We start from the raw sequence: 27,756 nt of genomic DNA, 5'->3' as shown, positions 1-27,756 counted from the left end.
CCGACATATATATTTTTGATCTTTTTGTACCAAGTCGCGTGTAAATTCGTCAAAATTGATAAATGAAAAATATATTAGCCACGTGATAATTGCTTAAAAACAAGCTCGAAGACAGATCGCGTGTATTTGTTCTCACATTTTGATTCAGAGTAGTGAAACTTTAAATAAAAATAGTTCGTGCATGTAAGTTTTGTTTTTTTTACAACCTTAATTTATCACCACGTTTTATGTATGATACGTGTGATATATATGCGATGATGTCGCGCTGTTATACAATACCTCCATCCTCCGGTGGATCTCTATCCTCAGCGTGCACCTGAATCACCTTCGTATGAGGCGGTTGCTCCTCCTTCAACACTGGCGCGTAATTTGAGCAATTTGAGAATACCGGCTTGTGGTTGTGATTTTCATCGAGCTGAAAGCGTAAGAGAAACGGACAGCTATTAGCGCGGATGTTACTTGGAGCGGGGCACCCCTTCGAAAGATGTCCGGGGGATTAATCGGTAAACTTGGCATCCCGCGGGGTGGGACGCGGAGAGGAAAGACTTTGGAGAACAAGGCGTTCGGTAAATCAGAGCGCTCTTCATAAACCGAGTGCCATTAATCACGGCGCGTACTCCGGCGGTCTATTATGTCGCATTTCCTCATAAAAGATCCAACACAACCTAAAGAAGGGCGAGATAGAAACACCGAGTGAAAGAGAGAGGAAAGGAGTGGATGGAAAAAACGGAGCACTGTACTTAGATGCTTCGTAATAATCGTCGTTCACGTCGACGATCTAGAACATGTGGCAAGGTTGGCGCAAATCCCGCGGCTTTGCACAAGTTACGCGGTCTGTTGCGTCTCGATAAGTCATATTCTCATAAATTATTATTCGCAACCACCTTCGTACGTTGCGTTACCATTTCATCGCGATTAGGATCGATTCGGTTGTGTTTAATGTACGTAATAGGTACGATCGACCGACGTGGCGTTTAACTTTTGTACTATAGAGAGAGAGAGAGAGAGAGAGAGAGAGAGAATATATATGCAGTGTATAGCAAATAATAACAGGCAATGATGTAAAAAATTTGCAAAGCAAGAAATTAATTTCGCAGATGATAATACGTTTGCCGTCGAATTTTTCAATTTGCTCCAACCTCGTGCTAAAACACGGAGGATGACGCGTAATAATGCTAAGTATTCTCGCTCTCCCTGGGCGCGCTCTCCCTGAGCGTTAGACCGTTATCTTCAATGTAATCAAATGGTCGCGACATTAATATTCATTACTATTTTCTGTCCCACGGGGGATAACGATATTCTTAGGTAAACAACATTTGGTAAGAAATATAATCCGCGTATGTGTGTGCTCGCCGTGTTTGCTCGCACGGGTGGAATACAACGTCTCGGCATCCAGCAAACCCTTTAGACCGCTTAGAATTTCGCGCAGCACTTTGCCGACGTCATGCGTTACCCCGGTATAATGCCGGCATTCGCTCTCGTACTTTCCGGTCTCATTAACGATAAACAAGTTAACCATGTTTTAGCATATTAATCCCGTGATGTTATATCCATGGCTACTCGCCCGACTTGTCCAAAAAAAAGTTTCGTCAATTAAAATCCGTGACTCAGGCATTTGCTAAATCTTAAAAAAAAATCCGTGAGGATTCTCTTTTTTGGACATTTTTATTTAAACTTAAAGAGACAAAATCAGAGTATCTTTATTAAACACAAATTCAAAGTAAATAATTCTTTCATGAAATAAATATTTTACGTTGCATAAAACTTTTATTTTTTTTTATTTGCAACAGACAAGAAAAGTAGAACCTGTTATAAAGAAAATATCAATATCTATATAAATAAGAGGAATCTTTTTAAATAAAACGAGATTTGCAGCATTTCGATACTAAAAGTATAACATTCGCAAATAAATGAACATCTTCAAAAAGACAATTTTAACAAACGTTCTTCGAGTCCCAATAAAATTCTCAGAGAGTTTCCTGATTTGTCAAGGTAAAGAAAAGATTCCCAGAGTATTCCAAGTTTCCCAGATTCTTCAAGTAGCAAATATTTTGTAATTACTACCATCGTCGTAAGTATGTCCGTAATAGAAGAAAGCTCTTAAACGGAAACAAGAGCTACAGGTCATCACAAACACTATCGTTGTTAATATTACTTTGTCAGTGGATGAGACGAATACACGATCGTGTTAGTTAGCAATGTTGCATTTAATGTCGGCGTGAATATGATACTTGAATGAATCCACAACGGTACAGGTGTGTCGTAAATCAAGAGAGAAAACTGATATCTTTATGTATGTATACTTATATACAAACAAGCGGCAGCTTCTCTCCCTTAAGGGACTTTGTGCCGAATTTAAACTACCGATACAAACAAGGTCGCCAGATATACTTAACTGTTAATTTAATATTGAAAATAAGAAAGCTTTCGTGTGATGCGAACTGCTCGCGACGTTCTTGCGTAACGTTCAATATGCGTAAAACACCAACAAGCTTCGCCACGACCATCTTTGGTTTCGCAATGTAAGTTGAAAGGTAAAGTAAAAGCAATGAAATTCCATAAAGGAGTCGATTCGAGTAATAAACCTTACTCTGTTAATATTATAGCTACAAGAAAATTATATTTCATTATACGTATATATCATGTATCATGAAAAAGATCACTGCACTGCGGTAGCGAGCTCTAATTATTCTTTAAGTACTTGACGTTTGATTTTTTTCTTGAGAACAAATTTAATTAAAAGTAAGTTAGCAAGATACCTTACATTAAAAATTAAAAGTTCGTAACTAATCAAACCTCTATAAATAAAATAAAGAAGCACGTATAATTTCATTTTAAATGTAAAGAAATGTAAATAAATGTTATCATAATACAAAGTTAAATATTGTACATAACTTGAGTGAAGCTATTTTATTACTAGAAATTGTTAAAATAACTGTCTCCATTTTAGTAACATAAAAATAATTAAAACTTTACTCTATAACAACATCGACAGTACAAATAATATTTGGTTAATAAAAAATTACAGATATACAATGACTTATTCCCTTCGTAATTGCAGTTGAATTTAATTATTAAAATAGGGAACGTTTATAAGTAGTTCCCTCTACTATATGGAGTCTACAGGTCACATCTGAATCACAGGAAACTTCTCTGACATGTCTATCTGGGATTCACGAGATTAGGTCCCAAACAAGTTCAGCGTCCAATTACAGGTTTGGCGAAACGGCAATTCTCGTCAGATTGTACCATTTGTCGAAGTCCTGTCTAACGAATCACGCGCATGAAATGACTCCTATGGCTCTTCGTCCGCAAATTCGCGTTCCTACGCTTTGCCAAGTGAACTTTGGCGTAACATCAACGATTTACGAGCGATTCGTAAGCAAGTCTCAGGGGCCGCCAACCAAGCACTGCTTACCAAAGTATCTCACACCATAAACGTATTCGCACCTATTCATCGAATGATGAGTGATCTCTGCGGAAAATTATTTTTGCATAAGGATCGCATGGAGCACATCACGCTTCGATGTCGCACAGAAGATATAAGACCGTTTCACTGTTATGCCTCGTATTTTGACAGCATTGCAAAAACGCTGTTGAAGATCGTTCATTTTCACAAATGACATTCTGATGAAACTGTATTGACATAAGATTAAAAAAGCAATGGTAATACAATCCCTTGAGTTAAATAATATTTTGGTAATTATGCTGATGAGGGGAACCAGCCCCGATGACCTTGACCTTGACACATGTTGTCAAGGTCAAGGTACTAACTGTAACTGTTAATAACTTTTTAACGAATGACGAGCGACGGCTAAAACTTGTTGAAGGTCACTCAGGGTCATGACAACATATGTCAAGGTCAAGGTCATTGGGGCTGGCTCCCCTTATCAGCATAATTACCAAATCATCTATATTAACGTGAGTTATTAATAAATATTAAATAATAAATTAAATTTGAATCAAATTGAATACACTTTTCTGAATTAAATTGTTTAATCCCATTGTTTTAATCAATTAATGACGAATTTTGGATAGAAACAGTAACGACCTAAATATGTAATTAAAAATAACTCAAATTGAGTATAATTTGACATTACAAATTTAATAGTGTAGGATATTATCTAATCTCATTTGAATTTGAGAGTTTCAAATAAAACCACGATAAAGGAAATTTATTATTCGAATTATTACTGCTTCTATAATGTAAGAGAAAATATAATTAGGTTGAAGGACAACCAATATTATAATTAAGTTCTGAATCTAAATAAAAAATCAGATCAATCAAGTCGATATAAACATTTAAAAACTATGATATCGATTGGCAAAATACAAAAATATTGCATTATAAACTATTATATTATAGATTTAATTTTAGTATCTAATTAAGTATCTAACAACAAAGGAAATGTCTCTTTAGTCTTCTAATGTTTGGCGCAAACTACTTAATTAAACATGTCTTTCTATGGAAAAGTTCGTTAAGTAAATTTTAACTCTGGTGAGAATACATGAATATATTTATGTTTACATCCGATATACTTCAAAAGTTAAATAACGCGTATTTGTCCCGATTCGATTGTAGAAAATCATTGATCATTGCGGTAAGTTCTGCGCCAAACATTAGAAGACCACGATTTCATTCACAAATGTGATCAACATTTGGTAGAAGAAGAAGAATCTAAATAGAAGGCATTAGTGATATTGATATTTCTGTGCAAGTACTAGTACTAAATAATACATACATTTTGAATATTATGTCGCATTAATGAGAATAGAAATGCGCGATATTAGCTTGAATATCCTTTAAAGTTTATAATCTTCTAAAAACGAATCATCTTCTATTTCATTTAATTACAAATTCAAGACTCTATAGGAATAATTAAGATGATGTCATGAAAGCAAGATATATTTTCAATCCGCTACCTCGCGACCTCTTGCATACTCCATACATATCCAGCAAGTGACAATGAATTCAGCTCGTCGGTGTTACGTAATGACGACTGCAGACGTGCGCACGCGGTAAATATTTAAACTGTTCGGCAGATATGCGATGAAGGAAGGGATAAATTCATTATCCAACTTGTTGGAAAGGTGATTTATACGAGGATCTGGTTGGATCATTCCCGGGATCCTGGATGGTAAAAGAAACCGGGCTCGGTGTCTGAGACAGAAGGAAAGGAGTGTAAATAGCGCGGCAGCGATGGGAGGGGACGAGAAATCGAATCAAGAACGAATCGAGAAGCACTCACCGATAATTTACCCTCGCCCGGGAACTGCGATCTCTCGTCCAGGTGTCTCGAGTGCCTCAATCTCGTTGCAGACGCTGTAACATAAAGAAAATACGAGGGATGACGGTATCGTCCATTTAGGATATTACGCCCGGTAAGATGTGGATAATCGCTCAAGGATCTTGTTCACATTTAGGAATAATGTGCGATATCGTTTTCCTACACGAAAGCAAGAATTTGATAGCAAAAAATATGAGCTTTTCTTATCCTATAATATTTGGGGAGCAGACTTTCAAAACTCCATTTTGTCTAAAATTTCATTTTTTTATGAAATAAATTTCATTTTTTTAATTAGAGATGGCGTAGTGTTCAGAAAGTGTTAAAAGACTCATATTAGCCTCTGGGATGTTCAGAAAGCATTTTTTTCACCGTCAATTTATGTATAGAAGAAACCAAGACGTTCTCAAAGTGCATTATGTCTTTTAACTAAAGACAAACAAAATATATTTATTTGATATTTTTAGCAATTGTTTAATAGTTTTGTTTAACATTTCACATCCTGTTGATTGGCATGTTATTATTTTCTGTAAAATGCGTAATCTTCTTTCTTGTTTTCTAAATATTATAAATTTTAGACAAAACGCATTTTGAAAAATTGCTCCTCGTTTTTGTACGACATATTGCGATACGACGATATTATCTCACAATCAAATACATAAATGATAATACTAAAATAATTATGGTATACATAAGCATACATTATCGTTTCTATGTAGGTCTCGTCGAATATATCGTATGTTGAATACTTTAAGCAACGTCGACGAAAATAGCAGGCGCTCTGATGAAAATCGATTCAATAATATGGACATATGAGTTAAACGATAAATTTATAATGTCTAAGATGAATTACAATCCCTTGTTAAATTTAATTGTTAAATGGCACAATTTAATTGTTAAATGGCACACTTTATTGTTAAATGGCACAATTTATTGTTAAATGGCACAATAATTATTTTAGCCTGCATTTATATCGTATCTATTTTACCAGTACATAAATTGTCTCACCGTTTTACATTTTTTACTACAAATTTAAAATATCAAGCGTTCTCTCGATACGTAATTTTTGAGAGATTAAACTATCACAATTACGAGAATTCTCGCGTGTGTTTATAAAAAGAGAACAAAAATGAAATATTAGGAAAAATGTGTAACTCGCGATGTGGAACGATCTTAACTAATTTCCAAGTGCCGAATACTAATTGAATTAAAAATTATATATCTCGAAGCGCGGAATACACTGTAGAGATCTTTATACATCATTCACAACAATGTCTACTCCACCAATACCGAAGAGCGAGGAATACAACTTGGAATGCTATCTCAGAACTATTCGTAAGTTACATAAAGTAGGCACTGCTAATGCGGCATTAGAGTCTCTTTAAGTTAATGTAGAAAGATGAAGCGAAAGACTTGTAGAAGAAAATACTGGTTCCAAGTATGTAAAATTATCTACAATGAATGTTGTTAGCAACTGTCGTTGGATGCATAAAGATATCCGTTTGTAATTTTAAACAAGATTGTTATTGATATAATATAACGATACACACAATAAGCAGTTTTCACTGACAAAAAACAAAAGAGATGCGCACGTACGGGAGAGAAAAGCGGTACAAAAATGCTTTCGTTTCACTGAACATTCGTTGTCCGTATTTTTGAGTTTGAGTACCGAAAACGTTCCCTGTCACTCTTTTGTTAATATTTTCCGACCACAATAGATGGCAGTGACGAAGCGCTGTCATTCCTGCAGCTTGCGTGGCTCAGCCACAATGCGGTTTACCCGCACTTAATGCGGGCTCTGTCCCGAATTTTAAGTAAATTTGTGCCGCCGTAAAAGCGATATCACCGGAATTGCATAAAATTCAACCGGGCTCGCAAACGTTCACGTCCGGAACCCGTCACTACGGAATATGGTCAAAAACGACAAAATAAATAACATACGACAGGATGAGTTGAAACTACTAGATATCTTGAGCCATAAATCGCTTGCGCAGATTTTTTCCGACATTGTATTCCGAATTGGTTTTTTGCCTTGCTCCTTCTCTTTTTTTTTTATCATTTCACGAAGATTGTTTGGTGAAAGTGGCATTTAACAATCTAATCGACCTGACGTTAATTATTATTCATAGCGGTGAGATTAATTATGTTTCTCTGGGAAACCTGATAAACGAGTGTCGTTCAACCTGTTTAAAATATAACGTATAACTAGCGCAATTATGCACATATAACTCGTCGAATGAGGAATCTCCCGTGAAACTCCCGATAATTGAATTGGAAATCATTCTCTCTCCCTCTCCATTTTGTCTCTGTGTCAAAATCATTTGGAACAATCGTCACTCGAATTTATTATCATTCGTACTCAATCGAGTGCACTCGTAACCGCGAACCGATTCGTCCTTTCAAACATACAAATTAACACTTTGTCCATTATTTTGTTCTGCTCCAGTTAAGAGCAACATCTGTGTAGCACGAGGAGGCTATTTGTATTTCCGCGTTTAGCTGCCGCGTTAACACCATCACTTCCTTGTGTGCCGCGCCAGTGTCCGTTTCCTTTAGATATCTTCGAGGGAAAAAGCATCTCTTAGCCCAGTTCTTTCGCACCAAAGATCCATTAAGTACTTCGCCTGATATTGCATTCGCTCGCAAAGCTCTCGCATAATAGCGGAAAATTTCTCTATCAAGTTTCCTGCGTTACTCCTGTTGTGTTTTACGTTATATTCTACATCGTGCATTTCAATATGGACCGACGCGACGGTTCGACTATGACGCAGAGCGAAATTATGAAAAATGCTGATGCAATACAATATCGTGATTATTGCTCCATTGAGAAAATTAATATAACGCGACTACTTGTAACAACAATTCGTGACGCTGGAAATGGACGCAGATAATGGAACGATATGGAAACATGAAACGCGCTAGTGCGTTCATCTTTTTTACGTATTTTACGAGGTCGTATATTCTAATGTTGCGCTCAAATATCAAAGAGATATTGCAGCAGCACGTTCAGCAAAGATCGCCATTTTTCATTACGTTTGTCAACAATGCAACAGTGACTAGGAATGTCAGCCCTCCATCGACTGGCTGTATATCAACTTTATTTTTTTGGTCTGCAGTTAGTTTGGAATACATTCCAGAGTATAGGGAAATAGTATATTCTGCAATTTCTTAATATTTTACGTGCCACGAATATTTCATAAGTTATCGTAAGTTAAAAATATCGTGAGCTAAAAATTTTTTCTCATTATTATATGCTTATATTTCCCCAAAGAGACGTATATTTTACTGAATGAACGAAAACCGCAGGATTTAAAAATACTTTTTATCAATTTAACTCAATGCTATAAGCTAGCACAAAAGAAGCGACACATGAATCCATCCGTTCGCGAAAAAAGATTTTCGCGGAGAGAATAAAAAAAAAGAAAAAAAAAGAGAAATTTCTCATACTCGATCGTTAGGAAAAATTTGTGTCATACTGTCCTATATTCTATTTTTTTGTGCCCGAAGAGACCTAACGGCATTTATGTCATAAGCCTTAAAAACCAGGTACGTTCTAGCAGATTACGAATGGAGCCGTGTTCCGTATCAAAACCATTTATCGAAGCTATCGACGAGCGAGATTTATTGAATTCGACCGCACCGTTTTCTCCCCCGACCCGCTGTTTTCCGGAGGTGGCAACGCGCAACACTCTTTAATCCACAGCGAAAATTTTTCGATTCGTACCTACACGGCGTCTGGTATATATACTGTCCAATCTCGTCAACTCTTTCTTCCTTTTTGTCTTTTTTTAACGACGAGTGAATGAGAAGTTGATCGCTTGCACTTTAATAATTGCTCTTCGACGGATCATCGATCGCATCTCGCGCAACGTCAGCTGGAAATTATATTCGAAACATCATCTAGTTTATTTAGTGCTCGCGAATCCGCGAAACTTGATAGAGCTCCCGACGATGAATTTGGTATAACTAATTGCTAGAACGACGCTTAATAAATTCCTCAAAGGTCTATTTGCTCGGCGTATTTATAGAAATCACTGCAGCATCCGCGCAACTCATTATAATAATAACAACTCTCATTTCACCTCGAATCGCTTTTTGCAAACGAGATAATGACTAAGATCGAGCTACGAACACCGTGAATAGTGAAACAATGATACATATATTTAAATCTTACTTTTTGGTAAAAAATGCAGCTGGTACCGATTCAATTGGCCGATTTATCGCCGGCGTTCTCCGCGGTAAATTTTTTCACGAGACACCGTCACACCAACGCAAGAGCAATGGAATCCGCTGTGTGAACTGTGGAAATTATTAATCCTCATTTTACTAAGTGCACACTGGAGCCGGTCGACGGGCGTTGTATATTTGTGCCGCTTAAGCATCCTACTGTGCTGGTTATTCCACTAATACCCAAATCGCGTTACAGCGAGAAGTCGCCTAAACGTAATATACGGAAGAATAATTCTTATAATTTTACATATTCGTGTGGCGCGTGAGTTTATCTCCGCGAGAGCGCCTCGCGATAAAATGCGCTATTAACTTATCTCTAATTGGATTAAAACATTTTCCGAATTTATTCATCTTTTTTCACGCTTATTGTACGAACACGTCCGTCATGCTCCATAATTTCGCCAATTTCGTGCAATACGTGCCATTGAGAAATCACGGATGGTGAAAAAAAGAAAGCAATTTATAAAAATGCAAACTTTTTCACGAGAGGCGACGTCGACGTCGGCATCGGCGTCGCCGACAACAGGATCCGAGATGCCATTTCCGGTATTATCGTCGGCGTAGCGTTATCAGCAACGTCATCGGAAAAGCGTCAACTGTGAAAGGATTCACGTCGGCCCGAGAGCCGTTTCGCATTTTTCATATCTCGTCCGGGAGTCGCGTCGCACGATATTTCCTGAAGCGACTGATACGCATCTCTGGACAATCGCACCGCGCCGGGCCGCGCCGGGCCGCGCCGGAAACATGAAAAGCAAAACACGAAATTTATCCCGATAACATCAAACGCTCATTACCAGAAACGAAACCAATTATATTCTCACTTTTCCCCGGCGTAATCGCGCGCCATTTGTTGCGGACACGTGGGTCCAACACAGCCCTCCGGTGAATTTTATTTAAAAAATATTAAAAATGGCTCCGCCACATTGGAGTACACCTGCAGCGCGAAAAAAAGAGCTCCCGTGTCCGATGCGCTTTAAACGTGTCATCGTAAACCTCGAAATTTTCATGTGGTCGATCTAGACTATTTAGTTGTTATGTAGAATCGCGTAATTGTCGGATCAATTACGAGCACGGATTACAACGGTTGAAAGCGGCCAGATCCAAGGAGAGATATCGAGAAACACGTCGCTGTCCCTGATTTCTAGAGTATTACGTCTGGATTATTGTCAAAGTTAGATGCACACCGGGGCTGAGCAGTGCAGAGGGTGGAATGGAACAGGAAAGTGATAGAGTTGCGAAAGCGAGCTTGCTAATTAGATTCTCGGTCGACGATTGCTCTTCTATATTGAATAATTTCTAAAACGCCTCGCTATTGACTGCGTTCAGCAAAAAGGCATCGTTGCAACTGTTGTAAAATTCTTTAATATGATTAGTTTATACATTTAGATTCAATAAGGAACTAAGAGCAAGACCAATTATATGAAAGAATTTTACAACAGTCGCAAAGCTGTTTCGATTGGCCCATTTTTTATTTCTGCACTAGATTGCAGTGAAATTTTCTTTCTCGCTTTTGTCAAATATCGAACATATACGCAGGAAAAAGATTATTCTTAAATCAACCATAATATACCCTTACATAAACAAAAATATGAAAGATCATAGTTTTGATTTGATTGAATTTGTATTGATGTAAGATTTTTGGTTGAGCAAGTCTTAAATTGAGTGTAAAGTAGTTTAAATTGAGTTTAAAGTTAATTGCATCAACACAAAATAATTAAGTCAAGATTAAAATCTTTAAACAAGATTATAATATTTTTGCTTGTGTATGCATATGTAAGCATATTATGGTTGATTTAAGAATAATTTCGCTGTTTTCCAAAAATGGCCGCATTTCTTCACTCTCTCTTAGAGAATGAGATTTTACTCCAAGAAGTTTAGAGAGTACACCTATGCGTTTCACTTTAAGTTCCAAAAGTGTATTCTAGTTCAGCTACAGAAAACAGACCTCATGTTTGCCTAACGCGAGATGGTTACGCCCAGTTCGATTGGTTGTAATTAAAGCGTTTAGAAAAAGAAGGGAAGATACATTGACGCGTGCGAAAAATAAATTAATCGCGCGCGTGCCATTGCGAGGCGTCACGCAGCAATTTTCGAGCGAAAGACGGCTAATAGCTCCGTGAAGTGTATACACAGGTACAGCCATGAGGTAAGCTGGTCTCGAGCACGCGATGATAACCCGGAAGGCAAAACGTGTTTATACGTTTAGTTTAGGCTTATGCAAATTCCGTATTACGTCGTGCACGCATTTCCGCGAACGTGCACGTCGGCGTCGCACGAATGTGTTTGACGTATTGCGTTCTGAGCGCGCGACCCAATTCGGAGTCGCGTATCCTCAAGGGGTGTTTAGATCCATATAGGTACACCTCTTCCCTTCGAAGAGCCGAGAAAGAAGGTTCGCATAATCGCGGCTGTGCAGCGTGATATCCTCGACGCTGTCGCCGCTCGTCACGAGAAGCGAGGATTGATTTGTTGAAAGATTGCCGAGAATGGGTGCGGCGCACGCCTACTATCTACCCCGTTCTACGGGGATTATCTAACGTGAGGATTATTGATAACAATGATAACCAGGTCATCGCGCACACGTACCGGCATATCTAACGTGACTGGTAACAACGCAATGACACGCGTACAAAATTCCGCGCGCGCATCTTTTTCAATGTGCAAAACGCGATGCACGATTGGAAAAAAAAGCTTAAATTAATTTACGATAAAAATAATACTGATCATTTTTTACTTGGCGGTTTTTATCAGCGCGGATCAGCGTTTGACAATTAAAGAAAATTAACTGCATTATATTGGGCAGAGAAATTTCGTGAAAAGAATCAGCGAAAAAACTTTTGTTGATCTTCATTTTACGTTAAGCTGGTTCGCTGTATAAATAACACCGTTAAAAATAAGAGACATTAATAAAAAATATATGCATGTACATTGTACATCATATATATCACTAAAGAGGTAAAAACATCAATACATATCGTATAATTTATTTCATATCTCGATACGGAAACGAGTATGTTACGCTGATCCTAGTTTTGCCTTTGCCTCCCGCCGCTCAGTTTCAATCGCAAATATTGTACGTTCGACGAACGATTATAGGTGATGCCAGTGGCGCGAAAGAAGTAAAAGGCGACGTACGTACCGTATGCGCAATCATAAAATAGTGCAAAAGAACGAGCGGTCACCAGGATACGCTTGACTGCGGGCGAACGTGCCGCCTCGTGGGTGCATTATGCGCCGTAAGTGCATTCCGTATCGATAATCGAAGCTAAACCAGGCCTCGCGCACACCAGTTTCACGCGAGGGAGAGACGCGGCAATGCGGTACGCGCGAGAGGGAGAGAAATCGCGGCGGTACTTCTCCACTTTTCCTCTTCCACTCTCCGCAACCCGACCGATGCCGGTGACCGCCGTCTCTACAACGTCCTCTCGCCCACATTCGTTCGTTCGCTCGCTCGCTCGCTCATGTTACGGATTACTGTCGCCGCACCTAACTCAATTAAAGCAACTTGCCGACTACTTTGCCTCGCAGTCTCGTAAATAAGCACCTTTCGGGTTTTCGCTCGCGCTACACGCCACGCGTGTACGTCGCGTCGGCTTGGCGCGGTCTTGATATCCCTTGCGCGGCATATCGAGGTCAATCTTTAGCTACTTAATCAATCCCTGGCGCTCCATCATCCTTTCAAGATTACTCTTGGTTTTTTTCCTTCTATACGTCCATTCTCGAGCTATTCTAAAATATCAAGGAAAATCTCCGACAACAGATCGCCTAATTCGTGAGCTATTATCGAATCGGATAAGCAATATCAGTTTTCGATATTGATAAGCTCTCGATGAGCCATCAATAAATTCATGATACTGATACGACCAAGTATTTATCCTGAATATTATGGCTTCAGTATCCGATTTTTAAAGACGATATATCTAAATGTGCAATCCGTTGAATCCGTTATTGAATCATATTAAATTGTTCCACATATTTCCATCAATTTTCAATTTTTTACAAAGAAATGTATCAGATATAAATAATGATGTTATAATATTTTTGCGCATAGATCAATAATTAGATAATGTAATTGTATAAAAATGTATGTAAGTGTAAAAAAGTATACATTTGTACATCATATTTAACAGGAAACGTGTATCATCAAAAATTTATCGCATCACATCTCTCTTCTCATATTTTTCTAAAATAAGAAAAAGCTATAAAATATTTGGCGTGATATATTAACCAAGTTTTAGTTGAACAAACGTGCAGTTATAAAGATCATTTTTCTCGAAAACAAAGCTTCGCATGACAAACATTTATTGCCTTCACTTGCTTCAAACTGTAAAATTACACATGCTTCTTCGTTTTCTAGAGATTTCGTCTTGCCTTATACAATATTTATAAACAGGTCGAGTACTGCCAGAGTATGCAGATTGTGACGCAATTATAATGCAAATAACATAAATAATATTTTTCAATAGTTTTTGAAGGCACACAATTTAAGGATAAATCTAAAGTTCTCTCTCTCTCTCTCTCTCTCTCTCTCTCTCTTCTCCTCTCCTATAAGCAAAGCATATTGAAACATTCCTGGGGCTTATCGCTTACTAACCAGAGCGGGAATTATCGTCGTAAACTGCTGTCGGTTTAGTAAGATACTCTGAGTTGCGGATGCTTACTGTGTGGATTCGCACCGTGTTAATAGTCGCGATTAAGTTCGCCGTGCGCGACACTTTACCCGCGTTGATCAGCGAATGCATGATGGTGTAATAACGCGAAACGTACACGTCGCAGAAGAGACGATGCACGAGGCGTCGCCCTAAAACTGCTGGGTCGTTAGCAGTTTACGAGCTAGCGGCAGTGCTCGAAGGTGCAGCTCCAAATCCACTCATCGTTCACGTCGTCCCGGTGACAACCAACACGTCTTGCTACTCGTAAAAAGGTATACGTGTGCATTCGCGTGCATCCGAGCGTGAATCGAGGAACCGACGAGGAATTTCTTTACTCGGAATACACACACACACACACAGACTGCCAACAGGGCAATATCGCGCGTTTAAACTTACTACGTCGAATTAAAACGTCTAATTTCTTCATTGTGACTCTGACAATGAGCGTTGAGATCCAGAAGGAGATACTCTCCAACGATTCTATTCGATTAAACGACTTTTCCCCAGATAGCCAAACGTGCAAAAGTCACAACTGAACAGGCTGTGATTTCCAGTAGTTTAGATATCGTACTGGTATTGTGCAAGTCAATGTTGTCAGATTTTAGTTACTGCTTCAAATTATCTGACAGTGCTAGCATTAAACCAAAATTGCGTATTGTAACTTTAAAAATGCACGGTGCTGTTACGCGTGTTTCTTGCCGGGTTTCTTGCCGAATCCATGTGCTCGTTCTGAGCTCGCATGTAGATTTCTCCCAAGCGCGATCGCATTGTCAGCATTAAAACAAAACTGCGCGCTTTAACTTCGAAATTGCACGGCGCTTTTACGCGTGACTAATTTCGTGCAGAAAAATGTCTCACATGAGTGTAACATGCGTGCACAGCGTAACGTTTCAGAGCTTCATGACTCCGCAACGTACGGTTATTGTGCCGAGTAAATGCTATCTGGGGATCAGTGATTGGAAAAATTAAAATACGTTTTAAGTTTTATGAAACTTTTTCTTTTACTTCGTCGAAAAGAAAATCAAGACTTAGAGACGTAATTTCTTTCTTTGACTTTTTATTAGATTGTCCAGTGAATTCCATGTATACTTTTCTGATTTTACGTAGAACATAAAATTACAAAAGAAATCAGATGTGAAGAATTAGAGACAAAAGACGATGAAACAAATCTCACCGATTTCTTCATTCATCAAATGACAAACGAGGCAACCATTCCACGGCCACGGCAGCTTCACTCTCGTGTAAAACAAGGGACTTCGTTGCGAATAAAAGAGACAAACTTTTGAAACACGCGTCGACAATTCGCGGCGCAAAGCGTCGAAATCACGAAGCAAACTCGCGCGTCGTAACGACGACTGCGACGCATTACTGTCAAGCTTATAAGTTATTACAATCCGCGTGCGCTATCAACCCAGCCGCACATTTACGAGTCGAAAATGTGCGGCTGTGTGCTATGTAGCGCATGGCCCGCATGGAATTAACGCACGCAGTAGTTCACGTTCATAAAACGCAGATTTACAGTTGTCACTTTTGTAGCTTCAATAATCCGCGAAGCACGCAGATCTACATGCAATCGTGCGCGCAGCTCGTGGACATGAAAGCATCATAGCGGTATTTGATTGACATTTTATAGTGGAGATGATCGACATCGAGACCGTGATGACGGATTACCGAATGCACAGAAAAACTGATCGTTGCAAAAACGGAAATTAACTCGTTAGCGAGTATATTGATCGTATCGTGAAAACATTAAGAGAAGAGAAATAAATTATTTAACCGATTTTTAGTAGAGAGAGAGAGAGAGAGAGAGAGAGAGAGAGAGAGAGAGAGAGAGAGAGAGAGTGAGTGAGTAGTGGCGTCTACAATGAAATTTTAAGGCGTAAGACTATATATGTATATAGCTTAAGGTTCACACACACACAAAGCTAAGTTTTACGCTTTAAAATATCTCATTGTACACGCGCGCGCACGGAAAGAACGGTTTTGCTGAAGCTAGATACAGATCTGATATCTGAAAGTAATTTTGTTAAATCATCAAAATAATTACATAGAAATATCAAATACGATGAGTAATGCTGCAAAAAGTTTTGACATTCTAGCAATCAGTTTGACCGTCCTACATAATTATTTTGGTACTTGAATAAAATTATTTTCAGATTGTATCTATATAAATTCTTAACCCTATACGATCAATAATACTATCAGTATTAACAAATTAATATCACTGATCGTGTGTGGTTAATATTGATGGATTGTAGACGTAGAAATACTGACGGTGATCTGGATTTTGACTATCGAGCATCAGTACCGCTTTATTAGAATCCATGTCACAGTGCGTGCGTGCGTGCGTGCGTGCGTGCGTGCGTGCGTGCGTGCGTGTCACAATGCAATAGATAATGTACGTAAAATGAAATACATTGACAATAATATACTGATCGTTAAGGTTCTAAAAATATACTAAAAACATTGATACTTATACATATACTGTCATTAGAATTAATTCAATATTATTGATCAGTATCATTGATCGTGTATATAGAGTCACCTTTAGATACTTACTTTAGTAAAATTGTTGTTTCCGTATAGATGTTGTTTAATATACACACTACGAATTCTTAAGATTGATCGAATATAATTACCACTCGGGAGAATCAAATCCTCGTTAACGTGGCACAATAAATAAGGACGATTGAATACACAATCGTAACGCGCTCGTACAATGTGACTATTTCAGCTACGAAGCGTTAGTATTTGCCGTAAACGCTGTTTATTCCACAACGGCCTCGGTTTCATGTATTAATTTCGAGATACCGCAAATAGGAGAAGAGACGTAGAAGATATCATTAAACTCTCCAAGCTAAATTTAACGACAGATTTACCTTGTCTCTTCGATGTTTTCGCATATGAGTATAAATAAAGGAAAAGTATATTAGGGCAGAAAAAACACTCGAAAAAATCCACGATACAAATGAGATTTTAAAATACTCGAAAAAAAGCCTCGATATAAATGAGATTTAAAAATACACGAATCAATATAAAAAATATGTCCAAGAAGCGACCTCGAAATACATATTCAACTGGCATGGAATGTTGCATTTCTAAAAATCATATTCGTGTCTGAGTATGAACACAAAGGCGGAGCAACGAGAAAGAAGAGCGAAGGAGATCACGGCTAGAATGCTTTTGTGTCGTCAAATGAAATTTTAGCTTCGCGTGACCCGTCGTGTCAGACCATGACTACCTCTCATCGCTCCCTCTTACCTGCGCTTTTCTTTTTCCACGTCATCCTCTTCATCTGTGTATCGTAAAAAAATAGTAGAGCATCGCCGTCGTCGTCGCGTGTGCAGTTATCGTTATCAGTCGCGCTGTGCATTCCGCTACTCGGAGTACTCGGATGAGTACAGGACACCTCGGTGTATAAAATAATCAACGATGTGCATATATGTACATACGTACACACGTTTCATCGTACATATGCACCCGATAGATGTATTGCCTCGTATAGCACATATATATTTCCGTATACAGGCTAAAATTCGGGGATAAAGTACCGGTGGATCGCGACGGTGAGTCTGCTTGATCTTCACCAGAGATGGCAATAAATATTATACTTACGAGATAACTTAGGAAATGATAAAAAAAAATTCTGTTCACGTACGACACCATACTACAGAAGAAAGTCAGTCGTGTGGAATTTTATGACGGAATTCCTTTCGGTTCCTCGATGTGCATTTCTCACTGGATCTTCTGATCTGAATCCACGACGTTATTCAGCATCGCCTGTACAATGAATGAACTGAGAAACCAACGGAGTCCTTCAACAATGATCGAGAATGATCTTCCGAAAAGCCAAGATTTCTTGTCGCTTTATATTGCGAAAACGTAAAAATTTGAGAATTCGTAAGCACGCCAACAAATCATCGCAGGAACGAAGAAGTTCAGAATGGCTAGTCTGATCTATGTGATGGCTGCTAAAATTTTTCCATATGCTAGAAACATTTAGAATCCGCTCGAACGTAATAGCGTGAAGAGATTTGCGCCGTACAGTGATTGCTCACACAGTGCTTCTTTTGATCGGTCCTCTCGGCTCCAGGAGAATCTTCGATGTTTCCGTGCGAGATGGAACACTTTGATTCGGTCGACGCAGAATGCGCGATGTGACGGAATGGAGAATTATGTGATTCACGTATTACGCGAAAGAACAAAAGTTCTCATTCATAAAAGCCGGGTAACGGCGGGACGAAGCTAAGCGAGGTCAACTCGCCGATTCGATGATATAAACATACGATTAATTAAATATAGTCGAACAGACGAGAGAGACGATGTGGCCATTTGCGTGTTATCGCCTGAGTACAAAGATCCCATCGACTCCATTTGAAACGTATTAACAGAGTATTGTACCTCGAATGATTGCCCACACAAAGAGGCTAGGAGGGTCGAACGAATATATCCTATTCCTCTTCCGGCATTGTTTTCTTCTCCGGACCTATTGTCCGTCGCGGTTCATTGTTATTTTCGTACCGGTAGGAAGATTAACGTGTGCAATATCCCAGAGTCGATTTCTATATCTCTCTTTCCTACCCCTAACTCTCAAATCGTGTTCCTTCGCGACGAGAATGGTACACGGATGCGATACTTCCGGAATCAAGCCACGGAGCCATTCGTACCGAAATATTGCGCCAAATCTCCGAAACGGAAAGGAACAACGCTCGATCGGAACATGACTCTCGTGATACACATTTTACGGAAAGGCATTGTTGTCTCGCTACGATCTATTGTCTATTGTGCGACATGGTTGATCGTCGTCGAAAATCCAATACAGTAGAACTAACGGTGAATGACCTTTTCTACGATGCGAGTCCATTTTTTCCGCGGTAGATATCGTGGGGCCGATATATCTTGACGCTGCGCGCTGGCGCGAAATCATTTAGGATAAAGACTCTCGGAGTCACGCGCGAGAAATCCACGTTTTTGATGCCTTTCGCTCGATATCAGGTCTGCGATAGCGGCGTCGAATGGAAACGCTACTTAATTCCGTGATGGCCCGCAGTTATATCTGAGTTATCGTCCACTTACGATAAGAACGTAAATCACACGAATCTTCTGGGAATTACACGCGAATTTTCTACGAGTTAAACGTGAGTCCCTTACATTCTACTACCTTTCTTTTTTTTTCTTGCTAATTTTGTCTTCGGTCTGAGCAATACAAAAATGTTAGGAATGGAAATATGTGGATGAAATGTTCCCGTTACCGTTTATCATACAATAACCGCAGTTTCGCACTATTTATCATTCGTATATGACAACCTCCGGTGTATCACTTCTGCTTGTAGTCACAAAAATCATCGATTTATTTTCAAGTTAAATCTAGATTTTCCGTAACGAGTAATTTAATCTTCCTACTCCGTTTTCACGATCATTATAACTATCACGATATAAAAAAAAAATTAATATTTGTCCGTATCTAAGCTTCTTCGTAATTGAAATCACGCTCTTGATACCTGTTACGCATCTTAAACGATGACATCGAATTTGGCGAGATCTCATTTTATCGAGCAAAGACTATTTATAGAAACTTGACCAGCGTAGTGCATTCAGTTCGAATTGTAGTAAGCATTTACAGAAGTTACTTAGGAGGATAGAGGGAGAGCACCAAGCGATAAGGAGCAGCATATTTTCGTTTCTGATAAGACACGGTAAATAGTAGTTAGGCGGTAGAGGGTGTTTTAAACTCTCGCGATGATCTGCAAGATTAGTTCAAATATGTCCCTTTCCGACTTACCTTCCGGAAATAATTTGATTTCGGACACCTCGATTAACGCTTGGTAGAAATGCTATCGTTTAATTTATTCATTATAATTGTGAATTATTTCGTTCGTCATTACGATCCAATAAATAAAACGATATTGAGTTTATGAAATATGGGACATTAATACTAATTCGAGAAAAACATTGTAAAATATCGTTATTTACGGATTAAAATGACGATGGGATTCGAGAAATCAATCGCAAAAATCATTTTACGCACGTGGACATTATTGAATAAATAAAAATTCGTCGCGATTACATTAACGAACTAATCATATCAGATTCGTATCATTTCGCACGTATGATTTTAATTACGATAATTATCGATGACTCACATCCACGGAAACGATTTCATTTGCGGCATTAACAATACCGATGATTACGTATCTCGATTAAATCCTCGTTGATTTCATTTAAAGTTGAATCCCGATACAATGGATTGGGAACAAACAATTTCGTGCAAATATCTGAAATGTCATATTGATTTCTACAAGCAGCAAATATATACATTCGTAATCGAATATCGTTTTTTCTTTTTTCGTATTCTTTAAATTTTTTGGAGTGGAATCTCATTCTGAAAAGTGAAAAATTGAATCAATTTTTAAAAAGAATGACTCAATTTTTAATATTAACAGTGAGATTTTATTCTTCAAAGTGACATTTACTCTAAAACTTTTAGAGAGTACGTATTTTTTTATATGTTTTCTTCTGTATTAGTATCAATCAATAATAACAATATCACATTACAGAATTTGAAAATCTTATAACTTTAAAAAAAAAGACAACTTTCGCTCGTCATTACGGTCCCCATTTAAAAAAAAAACAATTTTCTTTCTGAAACGGAACGAATTTCCTCGCATCGTAATATATTTTCGCATCATTCACATGACATTCGATAATGTTTCGACCGAATTTTAACATACCATATCGCATTGAACTTCGAGCTATTTTATTCCAAAATAGGCATTGGGTGCATCCAGAAGCGACGACCGCTCAGTAAGTAAATGCTGAATCAATGATTCGATTCAGCATTTATATATATATTGCTATATGTACAATATGTTCAGTGTAGATTTTATAGCTGCAGTAAATGAAGAGCCTGACTAAATTAGTGAAAGTCGATACACTACCACGAAACAATTACAAATTCGAGATATAGTCATAGACTAATTCTGCATTCAATATCATTGGCATTACCATTATCGTTGACATTTTGTTCCGTGACTGAGGCTGCGTTTACTTTGGGTGCTCATACGTTGCATTGAGAGAAAAATGTTTGGTATTTGCAATTATAATTACATATTGCTATAATTCTGATTATTACTGCTATAATATTAACTCTCAACTATATGTCTCGTTGTAGAGTCTTAATTTACATATCCAAGTCATCCATGGCGTTTTTGACTCTTAAATTATCACAAATCTCAATGGAAATTTTTTTTTTATGAAACGCCAGAATGTATAAAATCGAGATATCAAAACATGAAAAGGTTTGGATAATAATTGAAAAAGTTATGCCAAAAAATATTAAAGAACAATTTATGAAGAATGCAATAATCAGTTTTTTTTTCAAAAAATCCTATCTTTATAATAAAAAGATACAGATAAAAAAGTAGTGAAAAGAGGAATACGTGAACTTTAAGAAAAAAATTCATTATATTGATTCATTCTAAAAAGTATAATTATTTGCACGACTGAAGTGAGAGCATTTTTATACATGCTCGGAAAAATGATATCGGAGATACGTCGAGTATTTTCTTCTTTAAAAAATATGCAATGAAAATATTTTAACACAAATTATATAAATTATATAAATCTTAAACGGTCTAGTTGGATCTTAAATGCTTGTACGATTCTGTGTGAATTTACGTACTATGTATGTAGTCCTTTGAAACGCGCGCCGAAATGATTTTTCGGTCTTGAAACGTTAATCTCTATTAAACTACCGCAGTAATATCACGAGTTAAATTGACTAGCAATTTAATAATTTAATGCTTTTTCGCATCTTCGAATGATCTTAATAATGTCGAATAACATGTTAAAATTTGTAAATAATTAAATTTTATTGCGAAAAATATTACCTCGACCGGGAGTCGAACGTATCCTGAGAGATACTGCAAGACTTTATTATTCATATGTCAACGATAAGCTGAAGAGCGCGATGTGTACGAGGTCGAACCTGAGCTTAACTTAGACATGCACTTGATGGAATGTAATAGTCTCGGAATGATTTTGCAGACGAGATGTCAAGCAAGACCGCCACATCTGCGTCTCATAACACCGTGTCTTATACTTAAATATGCATTGTGCATTCTTCGTATTCCGACAATGGCTGCTTCCATTATTCATAAACATAAAACATACAATTCGCATTCGTCTATCTTTTCACATTCTTTATAATTAATTTTAAGATAATAGATGAAACATGATGATCTCTTTAACAAATGGAGAATTAACATAAGAAAAATCATGACAGTGAGAAATTAATTATTGAAAATTCAAAATATTTCGCTATAACATCGAGCGAAAATGTCACGAGTGTCAAAAGTAGAACGTACTTTTTCTCATTCTTTAGTGTTTATTTATTAAGGAAGTCTCCTGCTTTAGAGGATAAAAAAAGTTGATTTTTTTTCATATAAATCAATAGTAGAACTCTTCGAGAATATGTCCCTATTTTAGAGCGAAATTCGAAGTCCTCTTCGGTATAAATTTAGCGCTTGTATATACGGGTGCACGGCGCGCGGGTATAATAAATAATTAAAAAAAATTTTTTTATTATAATTCTAAAGTACTTAAAGCTATTCAATTTCCATTGTGGGAAATTTTTTCTATCTCTTGTAGTTTCGATGGTATTGGCTTCGAAAAAAAAAAACAATTTTTTTTTTTTTTTTCGAGGGAGTGTTTCATGCCTTAAACCTCGAGATAAGCACAAATAAAAAAATATGAGTCTAATATTGTTTCATGCTCTACAACATATCCAAAGCTCATTAAAATTGATCGGTTCCCTTATTAGTAGCACAAGAATGGAATCGTAGAATGGCTCAAATTGCTCAAAATGCATTTCATGAGGAAGCTGAAGGATTATTGTATGTCCCTGGAATAACAGATTAACCTCCGAGAGAATTAAAGAACTGTAAATACTCAAGAACTAAATCGAAAACTTTAAACGCGTTTTTCTCGAAATCTATTCTTTGTATTTTCTTTAATTTTGTGTATACGATTGAGAAAAAAAGTATTTGACCAATCGACTTTTTATAGAGCTCGTTCGTTAGCTAATAGTCAATCATCCTCGATGAACCTAAAAAATTATATAAAAATCAACATTAACAATATTTTTTGCATAAAGGAATGGTTGTTACCTAGTGAAAATCGTAATTTGTTTTAAAGTCGCACAAAAAATTTTAATTTATACATATATTTTTTTTAATTTTTTAGATTCATTTAGGATGAAAAACCATAGCAATTATACAAATATTTCTTAATTTGTTTTGTTTCCAGCAAAATTACAGCCGCTAGGATGTATACAAAATCATAACGTTGTGGCGAAACGCCAAACTAAATGTTTATATTGTTATTATTTATGATACTTTTTTCACATAAAAATTTGTACTCTACAATAGATATATTAAAACGTGCAAAAAGTTTTAAAACGATAAATATTAACCTTCCTTTTAAAAAAAAATTACGAAAAATCTTCATTTTTTCAGCAGGTAGATCTTCATTTTATCAGCAGGAGACCCCCTTAAATAATCGATAATTGCCTTCGTTGTTTAAATTTCCAATGAAAAATATTGCATTATTATACGTATAATAAAATTAATAAAGATAGTTAAACGATTGTTTGAGATATTGATGTATCAATCATTGCAATCAATTATTAAATATATAGTAGATAAAGCAAATAATTCCACTAATCACCATGATTTGATTTTTCAGTTTTAATTAAATATACAAATGATATATCGACAGCATGTAGTAATGATTTTTATGAAGATTATTCTGCTCTGTTCCAAGAAAAACTATCTTCTCACGTAGGCACAAATTATCGAGAAATAAACGAGTATTACATAATTTAAAATTATCGGTCACGCAACTAACGCTGCGGTAGGAAAATGTGGTAACGGATTCGATGGATATGAAATAGCGAAACATTAAATTTAGAGCTTGATCGATTTTCAATCAAGTAACAGAAGGCTCGTTACAGTATGACACGCTGTTACATTAATAATGTCAGCAGAAGTGTCTATATAATATGGTGCCGCAATCTCGCCTAAAGCGAAACTCTTCTCAACTTCGATAATATATCGATATTCATTCTCTTCTTATTCAATCATGATGAATAAGTAAATATAGCTGGAACGGAGAAAAAACTAATCCAGAACATAAACTGAGTCATATCTACATCCATTTCTAAATAAAGTCCGATATATATACGCCGCACCTAATAAAAACATAATTTATTAAGTACTATTTACTATGTTTAAGGTAGGTAAATGAATTAGTAAAAACTTTGTACTGTCTACTATACTATGAAAAAAATGTTAGAAATTCGAAATACTTATTTTTTTCGTATTAAAAAAAGAACTTTTTGAAACCCTTGCATTTTGCTGTAGGTATATTCCATGATGAGATATACAGCTACTTATAGAAGGAAATGTACGGCCCATAAAAAATTTACAAATAATGCTTACAAATAAGATGTAAAATGACACAATAACTTATAAAATGTGTTTACAAAGTTCTATTAAGGAATAAGAACGACAAATAATGTGATATATAAAATGATAATTACAATCTTTTACATATATTACAAGTATTATGAAATAGGTACATATTTCATGTAATACATTTATTGTATTTAATGCACTGAATCCAATATGCGCACTTTGTACGTTTTGGGTATAAATCTCGCTCGTTAAAAATGCTGTATATCCCAAACAGGTGGGATATACAAGACATCAGGCTGAACAAAGAAAATAAGAGTTAAGCATTTATATTTTGCTACACTCCATTCTTTACTATCCCTTTACACTTACACATATCACCAAATAACCATTAAGTCTTTTACAATTTCTTTTACAATAATCATTTTATATGGATTATGATATGTGATTGCGCTATTCACTACATTGACAAATCGATTCAATTAACAGTAATTTTATTATTTATTAATATTAAACAGTAGGAAAGTGAAATCATAATATCACAATATTAAATCACAATATTAAAATATAACATAAAGACATAACAAAATGGTTGTGTGCACATTACCCCCACTCTTTCTATTTTTTCTGACTTTTGTGGCGTAAATCCTCGCGCGGCGTAAATACCGGAGTTATCCTAAATGATTTAGAAGGGAACCGTCAGAATTGTCCTTCACCGATTTTGATGGGCTTTGGATGTGTTGTAGAGTATAAAAAAATATTAGACCCATATTTTTTTTATCAGCGTATCTCAAGGTTTAGGGGGTGAAACACCCCCTCGAAAAAAATAGATTTTATCGTTTTTAGCAAATATCTTCGAAACTATGCGATAGGTATATTAAAAAATGTTTAATACAAAAGTTTTATGACGATGACGGAGATCGAATTAATTCGAGTTTCGTTCGCTCGCGATACTAACCTTTAGAGGATCGGCATTTTTTTTTGAATTTTGAATTTTTAACGTAAAATTTATGCATATATTGAATGTATGTTGCGCAAAGTTTCCGAGTTTGTTGCTAGTCACTATAGTTGCTGGCTAGAGCGGCCCTGAACAGCACAGCCAATGTTAAAAATTTTCAAAATTTGAATTTGAGCGTTTCTAAGAATCTTTGATATCGCTAATCACGATTACAATCTATGATTAATCTATGATTAATCCCTTTCTTACTCAGTGAGCGCTCAGTGAGCGGTCGTCGCTTCTGAATGCATCCAATGTCACATTAACAAAATTTTACACAGAAATAGTATTGCCAACACCTAAATGAGTCTGAATGAGTAACAGAAATTACAATCATGTGTGAAATTTTTCTTCAGTTACTTTAAGGGTGATCCAGACCAATCGCAAAAGCCGGCATATACGAGGGCAAATCAATAAGTACCCGTGTTTGAAGACAGGTGACGTTGCTGATGCAAGTTGGCATTACCATCGTGTACTACCATCTTTCAAATGACGCCATACAAAATTTCAGAGTGATTTATGCAATAATCTTGATTTGACAGCAATTCGTAGTAAGAGTGTTTGATGTTTTCCAATACAATGGAAGAAGAACAATATCGATCCGTGATTCGCTTTTTATTTTTGGATGGAAAAACGTGCGAAGAAATAAAAACGAAGTTGGATGCCGTCTATGGGAACCCTTCACCATCTATAACAACCGTCAGATATTGGTTCAACGAATTCAAACGTGGTCGTTCGTCTGTTTTTGATGAGGAGCGCCCAGGCCGCCCGGCAGACGTGGTTACTGAGGAAATCGTTGAAAAAGTCCACGACATGATTCTCGCTGATCGCCGAACGAAAGTGCGTGAAGTAGCAGAGGCCATAGGCGTGTCGTATGGAATGGCATTCAATATTTTGCATGATAATTTAGGAATGAAAAAGCTGTCGGCCCGATGGGTGCCGCGATTGCTCACGGTGGACAACAAGCGAATGCGGCCATCAATTTCAAAGCAATGTTTGGAGCTGTTCAAGCGCAATCCGAAGGAGTTTTTGCGTCGAGTAGTAACCGTTGATGAAACATAGATTCATTACTACACACTGGAGACCAAGGTTGACCAAGTCAAAAAAGTGGATTTCACCCGGCGAACGTGCTCCAAAGAAGGCCAAGACGGTCCCATCAGCCACTGTTTTTTGGAAAAATGATGGCCACTGTTTTTTTGGAATACGCAAGGCGTAATCTTCATCGACTACATGGGGAAAAGCAAAACTATCACGAGGCAGTACTATGCTGACTTATTGGGCCGTTTCGATGTTGAATTGAAGAAAAAACGCCTCCATTTGGCGAAAAAAAAAGTGTTGTTCCATCAGGACAATGCACCGGCTCACTCCTTTGCAGTCACCACAGCCAAATTGGTCGAATTGCGATACGAATTGCTGCCGCATCCACCGTACTCTCCGGATTTGGCCCCATACGATTTCTTCTTGTTTCCAAACTTGAAAAATGGCTCGGTGGAAAAAGATTCATGTCGAATGAGGTCAATACCGAAACAGAGGCCTATTTTGCAGAGTTCGACAAATCGTATTTTTCGGAGGGGTTAAAAAAATGGCAGAAACGTTGGGAAAAGTGTATCCTCCTAAAAGGGGATTACGTTGAAAAATAAAAAAAAGTTTTGTGAAAATCTTGCGTCTTCGTTACTAACACGGATACTTATTGATTTGCCCTTGTATACACGGAAAGAATTTTTTCTTAAAATTTATCCTAAAAATATGGTAGTTATGGACATTATAGTACAATACAATATTTTAAAGATTTTTACCATGTACATCAGTAAAATTAATTAAACTTATATTAATTATATTAATTGCGTAAACGTAATTGTAAGTGGTAGTAGTTATAAAAAAATTCGCCAATCACAGTTGGATATTCTCCTCGTATTCAAGTGTGATTGATCAATTGTTACAACTACAACAACATTTATGCAATTGTAGATCGGGCTTAAGAAAAAATTTTCTCCGTGTATGTGTGTGCTATCTCTCCATATACACCTATTATATGTATATCTTTATATGCACATTAAATAGTTGTTTATCTCTAGCCACTATAGAGGGCACTGCGATCCTCTAAAGGTTAATAAAAATAT

The 27,756-nt window shown here is 36.9% G+C and overlaps 1 protein-coding gene across 1 annotated transcript in view; it reads right to left on the bottom strand.

Annotated features, from left to right (window-relative positions):
* shg (DE-cadherin) overlaps window positions 1–27,756 on the bottom strand; it is a 155,640-nt gene that overhangs the window by 9,680 nt on the left and 118,204 nt on the right. Inside the window, exons 2-3 of the mRNA XM_018448722.1 lie at window positions 5,250–5,323; window positions 280–415 (exon numbers count right to left, since the gene is read on the bottom strand). Of these exons, the coding sequence (XP_018304224.1) occupies window positions 280–415; window positions 5,250–5,323 (210 nt within the window). The remainder of the gene's footprint in view (window positions 1–279; window positions 416–5,249; window positions 5,324–27,756) is intronic.

This window comes from Mycetomoellerius zeteki, unplaced genomic scaffold, assembly GCF_001594055.1.
Source record: "Mycetomoellerius zeteki isolate Tzet28-1 unplaced genomic scaffold, Tzet1.0 scaffold224, whole genome shotgun sequence".
Taxonomy (NCBI): Eukaryota; Metazoa; Arthropoda; class Insecta; order Hymenoptera; family Formicidae; genus Mycetomoellerius; species Mycetomoellerius zeteki.
Note: the sequence above shows the minus strand (reverse complement) of the source record. Positions and strands in the feature narration are given on the sequence as shown.